Source organism: Juglans regia, chromosome 8 (assembly GCF_001411555.2).
Source record: "Juglans regia cultivar Chandler chromosome 8, Walnut 2.0, whole genome shotgun sequence".
Taxonomy (NCBI): domain Eukaryota; kingdom Viridiplantae; phylum Streptophyta; class Magnoliopsida; order Fagales; family Juglandaceae; genus Juglans; species Juglans regia.
Genome location: NC_049908.1, coordinates 18,461,249 through 18,468,226, shown reverse-complemented (window position 1 = coordinate 18,468,226; position 6,978 = coordinate 18,461,249). Strand labels below are relative to the sequence as shown.

At 37.6% G+C, this 6,978-nt stretch overlaps 1 protein-coding gene across 1 annotated transcript; it reads left to right on the top strand.

Moving 5' to 3' along the window:
* The first annotated feature begins 1,935 nt into the window (after window positions 1-1,935).
* Window positions 1,936-6,762, top strand: LOC108986097 (AP2-like ethylene-responsive transcription factor BBM). The gene is made up of 9 exons (XM_018958618.2): window positions 1,936-2,380; window positions 2,651-3,302; window positions 3,411-3,493; window positions 3,686-3,694; window positions 3,961-4,049; window positions 4,469-4,542; window positions 4,658-4,708; window positions 5,286-5,362; window positions 5,650-6,762. The coding sequence occupies exons 1-9, from the start codon at window positions 2,059-2,061 to the stop codon at window positions 6,525-6,527; spliced, it is 2,235 nt and encodes a 744-aa protein (XP_018814163.1). The 5' UTR covers window positions 1,936-2,058; the 3' UTR covers window positions 6,528-6,762.
* Window positions 6,763-6,978: the final 216 nt, after the last annotated feature.

Genomic DNA, 6,978 nt, shown 5'->3' with positions numbered 1-6,978 from the left:
ATGGATCTTAGATGAAGATTAAGTATGAGCTCAATACTACGTACTCATATTTGCCGAGATAATATTTGTTTTAAAATTCCTTCAATGCTTGTTAAAAATATGACTAATAAAATGTTTTTTTTCCAAGTAAAGCAATATCTTTAATAGTAGAAGTTAAAGAAGAATCACTATTAGATGATTCTTCAATAATTTCAACAATAACAACTTCATTGCCATTATTATTTAAAGTACTGGTCGATGGCTGTTCTTTTTTAATATCAACAAGTATTTGGTTGATTTTATCAAGAGTATTAGCTTGTTTTTTTTTTTAAGTCAAGTTTTGGCCTATCTTCTTGTAAAATAATTAAAGGTTTTTCAACCGTTTTTAAAAGACATTTATTTGGTTTTGATTTGGGTACGTAATGCATTTTCTTTCATACAATTGAATCGGTATAAGTTCCAACATGTAAATAGATAGGGTAAGGGATTTGGTCTTTTTGTCTTTTGAAAAAAGAAAAACAAATGAAATTTTAATGACTTCCGCAGGTGAAAGAAAAAGGCTCAGTTTTTCAAAAGTTAGCACTGAATGGGATATCACATCAAGTGATGCTTTTGAATCCTTGTATTTTTCTTCCAATCTGTCCCTTCAAACTAAAACTTGAGAATGAAATAATAAGCTCCGAGAGCCGGAAGACAAGGGTTAGTGTCCTCATACAGGGGTGCAAGGTGCAAACCGCCTATCTCCCATTTATTTTTTTTCACTTTTTTTTTTTTTAAATAATATGTTTAGGATTCCCCTCTGCATTTCTCTTCATTGTAAAAAAGTGTCAGTCATGCATGAATTATTGTTTTGTGCACAGTTGAGAGAGAGAGTATTTATCAGAGAGAGAGAGAGAGAGAGGATCAGAGACTCCCGGTTGCAGTGGGGTATCGCAGTTTATGATTAGGTCTTGGGGATAATAGTTAAATAATATAACCTGGATGAATGGAATGTGAGAAAGTTATGGGTGTTTGTTTGTAGGCAGAAGGAGAGAGGGAGAGAGAGAGAGAGAGAGCAATGAGATGAAAAGGAGGGTGTCTGAGTCTGATAACATGTCTGACAAGAAATGACTACTGTCCAGGTGTGCATGAATAAATGGGTGTGGAGAGGGGCTGCGTGTGGGTTTCTTGTCACACTTTGTCAGATAAAATAACATCTTCTTCTACAGGTGTTCCTCAGAAAGAAGATCCAGCTAGCTCGATCGAGAAGTTCTATCTCTATGATCTCTAGCTATATGATATATACAGAGTTTGATTAATGAGTCTAAATAAATATGAAATGTTAGGTTGAACAGAATCAGGGATACCAATTTTGAAGTCCAAGCTGGTGGGTAGGGGGGATATGTAACAGGCTTTGTTTTGAGATTACGAAAGCACGTGGTCGTAGGTATGACCCATGCATGTGCGTTAGGCTTATTACCACTCATAAAATCACCATATAATACAATGTTTGGTTTGATATCCAAAAGAACTTTAAATTACTATATACCCACATAAGTACAACATGCCTAATTCATTCAAGATTAATTATTGCTGCTCGTTCACCTTTTGATTATTCTTTTCAGAAAACTCATGCATTCTCGTTTAGACAGGGAATAGATCAGAGAGATTTGGTGATCTTAATCAGCCAAAAACGAGAGAGAATGGTGTATGTATGTATCTTAAAACCTCATTTTGTATTGATGATGTGGGCGCCTAGCTCGAACCTTTTATAAATACCATATTACTATCTCCCAAACAAAACAAAAAAAATTAAGAAAGCCTCTACCATGTTCTGTTCGCATTTATCAAAGAGCAATTAAGTAATAGTTTAAAGATCACACAAGTGCTCCTAAATAAGAGGCGCCCATTTAGGATTTGTGTCTGTTCGAGTACTCTCGATATATGTATATATATATGATCTTCATGTTGCTTCGGAAAAGGGGTTTTTCATTTTCTCCTCATATTTTTTGACCTTTCCTCTTATCGTCCTTCTGTTCTCCATCATGGACTCTCTCTCTCTCTCTCTCTCTCGCTCTCTCTCTCTCTCTCCTCTAGTTCATGCATGAACTAGTTCCTCATCTCCCTTTGCTCAGCGGCCAATCAATATTATTTTCACCCACAAGTCCTTCAAAACGATATATGGCTTCCATGAACTGGTTGGGTTTCTCTCTTTCCCCTCAAGAACTCCCATCGCAGCCTGCTGATCAAGATCACTCTCAAAACACCGAGCCTCGCCTTGCCTTCAACTCTGACGACATCTCCGGTACAGATGTCTCAGGCGACTGCTTCGATCTCACTTCTGACTCGACTGCTCCATCCCTCAACCTCCCTCCACCTTTCGGCATACTTGAAGCATTCAATAGAAACAATCAAGCTCAAGGTTGTCTCTCACCACACACTCTCTTATCTCTTTCTCGTCTTTGTAAAGTTGAAGTCCTAAAACCCTAATATTTGATTTTTTGAAAGTCCAAGTAAAGGAAAAAGAGAGAGAAAAAAGAAATACTTAGAAATGGCAATATTATAATCTTCAAGCAGTTCGGAGCTTTTGTTTTCCTTTGCTTTTTATATATATTTTCTAAGAACCCAAGCTAAAAACAATATTACATAAGCAGAAATATCTGATTTTTAACTTTTTTATGCTGTTTTGCAGATTGGAATATGAAGGGTTTAGGGATGAACTCGAGTACTAACTACAAGACCACCACAGACCTATCTATGCTAATGGGTAACCCGTGCAGTAGCCAAAACCTTGAAAACCAAAACCAGCCAAAGCTCGAGAACTTCCTCGGCCGACACTCGTTTGGGCATCACGAAAACGCCGCATACAATAACAATGGTGACTACATGTTCAATAACTGTTCCTTACAGTTACCCTCAGAAGCAGCAAACGGCGTGGCAAGCAGTGGCGCTGGCGGTTGTAGTGGTAGCATCCACAACAATAACTCTATTGGTTTGTCCATGATCAAGACCTGGCTGAGGAACCAACCGGCACCAACGCCGGCTCAGCAGGATAACAAGAACGATGGTGCGGGTGCAAGTAGTGGTGGAAATAACGGAAGCCTAGCAAGTGCACAAACCTTGTCGCTCTCAATGAGCACCGGATCACAGTCTAGCTCGACACTGCCACTTCTTACGGCGAGTACTACTGGTGGTGCAAGTGGTGGAGAGAGTTCCTCATCGGATAATAAGCTGCAGAAGACAACACCTGGGCTTGATAGCCAAACTGGTGCTATCGAGGCAGTGCCAAGAAAATCCATTGATACATTTGGACAGAGGACTTCTATATACCGTGGTGTAACAAGGTTTGCTAAGATTTGTTCCTCGATCAGTATCTTTTGCGTTCTTATATATAATACATTTTAGTTGTTTTTGTGATCATTAATGTTTCGAGGATTAAACTGATTTTCCAGGCACAGATGGACGGGCAGATATGAGGCTCATCTTTGGGATAATAGTTGTAGAAGAGAGGGACAAACTCGTAAAGGAAGACAAGGTAGAGCATATATGATCTTTTCTACCCATTGCGGCATCTCCAAAATCAACAGCTAGCTAGCGTCTCTTTTCGATTCCTTCTAATTAATAAAACATGACGACGTTGTATTTCAAGTACTCGTGCTTTCCTTATGTGGATTTTTTCTTTTTTTCCATATCATGATCATGTGGGGCGTCCTCAACATTCTTGCAGTTTATTTGGGTAAGTACAAAAGGACTCGTTGGATACCTTTTTTCTTTTTTCTTCCTTTGATCTCTCTTTCTTGTTCACTACAAGAAAATTGATTATTTGTGTCTAATTATTTCCTATAAAAATAACTATTTCTTGCTAAAATAAGTCTGTTTTTATAATGATTATTATTATTTTTGTTTTGTTTTCTGGATTGAAATTTCTCTTCAGCGTAAAAAAAGAAAAAAGAAGAAGGAATATTTTATGTTTATGGGCCATGCTTGTTTTTATATATGTAGGAGGTTACGACAAAGAAGAAAAGGCAGCAAGAGCTTATGATTTAGCAGCACTGAAATACTGGGGTACAACTACCACTACAAATTTTCCTGTAAGTTTCCACTGATGATCATGATCTGATCTTCTGGTCAATAACTTAAAGTACTGAATTAGAGTTAAGTGACCGCCAAGTCATTTTATCGACTGGCTGTATTAGAATTAATCTCCCAATGTTTGCGTTAATATCAACATATATACAGTACTTCAACCTTAAGATAATGGGGAAATGTCAGGACTACTATATATATATATATATATACATTGAAATGCATGCACATTATATATATATATACAATGTGTTCGTGTAGTCCTATATACAGAGCATCGATCCCCGGTGAACGGGGGATGTTGTCCAATATAACCTGCAGTGAAACGAATGGTTCTCTAATGTATTTTATAACCCATTATATCAAGGGTTTTGATTTCTGACATTTTATCTAATTTCTTCCTTTTTTAACGACAAAAATTCAGATTAGCAACTACGAGAAAGAGTTGGAAGAAATGAAGCACATGACCAGGCAAGAGTATGTTGCGTCTTTGCGAAGGTAATTAATTTTAATTCATGATGAATTCAGTTTCTCTAGTACGCTTTACGCTATATATATATGATAAATTTTAATTTATGAATTGACCAATCAATATGAGTTTTTCTTGGTGCAGGAAAAGTAGTGGGTTTTCACGGGGTGCATCTATTTATAGAGGAGTGACAAGGTAATAAGAGTTTAATGTGTTTATTAAAAATAATAATAATAATATAATATATTGATAAATGATAGTTACAGTCGTGAGTGTGTAAGAGTCATATAATCACTTTGAAAAAAGTTAATAAATACGGGATTCATAAAAAAAAAAATTAATTTGTTAATAGTAGATCTCACTCTTTTTCAAAGCGACTGCATGATATTTACACACTCCATGACATTACTCTAACACGTTTAACTGGGAATGTGCATGGTTTTATACATAATTAATGCAACCTATATATATAGCTACTTCATGTTGAACTTTGGTTCTGGTCATGCATGCATGTTTTCCCACCTCCTTGTTTATTTTTTCTTTTCTCTGGAAATCTCGTATATATTTAGAAATCAATTAAATAGTCAGCTCTTGAAATTAACAAGAATAACAATATGGAAAGGAATAATACGAGTACTAACCTATCGTGTTCCTATTGTAGTATATAGTTACTCATCAGTAATCTAGACAGGGTATGACGTGGCCGTTGCAATAGTAGTATTCATGTTCTTAACTTCTTATATATACAGCTTGCTATTGGTTTTTGTAACAGACACCACCAGCATGGACGATGGCAAGCAAGAATAGGAAGAGTTGCAGGGAACAAAGACCTTTACTTGGGAACCTTTAGTGAGTTCTTATTCCGCATGTGAATTAGTTTGTTCTTTGAGAATAACCCGATGGTACTTCCAAACATACAAGAATACTATGATAGGTGTGAACCTAGTAAATTTCTATACGGAAGAGCACCCTATCCAAATGCAGTAATATTATAGTATATAGTCGAAGAAAAAAATATGAAAGAATTACATCGAAAGAAGATACAAATTAACAGCCGCCAGGCTGCAGTACGTATTTAATAACATTATCGGGTCTGGTTTACGTTCAACTTCATTCCATTTTCTTATTAAATGTAGGCACCCAAGAGGAAGCAGCAGAGGCCTATGACATTGCTGCCATCAAGTTCCGAGGACTGAATGCAGTAACAAACTTTGACATGAGCAGATATGACGTTAAAAGCATACTGGAGAGCAGCACTTTGCCCATTGGTGGGGCTGCGAAGCGTTTAAAGGATGTTGAACAGGCTGAGATGACTGTGGACGGGCAAAGAACAGATGATGAAAACATCACTTCTCGGTTAACCGATGGAATCAATGGCTATGGTAGTGCTGTACACCATGGCTGGCCTACTCTTGCATTCCAACAAGCTCAACCTTATAGCATGCACTACCCATATGGGCAAAGGGTTTGGTGTAAGCAAGAACAAGATTCTGAAGCTCCCAACAACTTTCAAGATTTTCATCAGTTACAACTGGGAAATACCCACAATTTCTTTCAGCCTAATGTTTTGCACAACCTAATGGGTATGGACTCAGCTTCTATGGAGCATAGTTCTGGCTCTAACTCTGTCATTTATGGCAGTCAAGGAGGCGCAGATGGTAATGGTGGAGTTGGGTATGGAAGCAATGGTGGCTATGCAATCCCTATGAGTACGATAATTACCAACGACAGCAACCAAAGTCAAGGCAATCACGGAACTTTTGGTGATAGCGAGGTGAAGGCACTTGGTTATGAAAACGTGTTTGCCTCAGCAGATCCTTACCAAGCCAGGAACTTGTATTATCTTTCACAGCATTCAACGGCAAGTGTGGTTAAGACCACTACCGCTTATGATCAGGGCTCGATGTGCAACAATTGGGTGCCAACTGCTGTGCCAACTCTCGCGCCGAGGTCAAGCAATATGGCTGTTTGCCATGCAGCAGCTCCAACTTTCACGGTGTGGAATGATACCTAAAGAATTAAAGGGATGAAAAATGGATTGGAAGAGTGAACGATGTAGGGAGAAAAAAGTATGTACACACCACTGATTTCCTAGTTTTGATTTTTCATTCTCCTGTCTTCCTTCAAGTAGTAATTTACTAAATGACCCAAGGAAGATAGGCCTCGTTTTTTTCGTCTCCTTTGTGAGTTCTAACTTGCAGGCGTGCAAATTTTATAAGGATCTAGCCATAATAGCTGAAGTTCAGCAATAGCGAGTGTATACTCTCTCACTTGCTATGAATTTTGGGAGCTTCAGATCAAAATGGATGGATCCTCGGAAAGTTTTTATTTACACCAGCCTTTGTAATTTTGAATAACATAACGATTAGATACAAAGAATGGGGTTTTCCATTTGTTCGTTCCGTGCTTCTATGCAAGTTTGATTGATTTTTGAGTGCATATATTGCATTACAAACGAGAAGGTA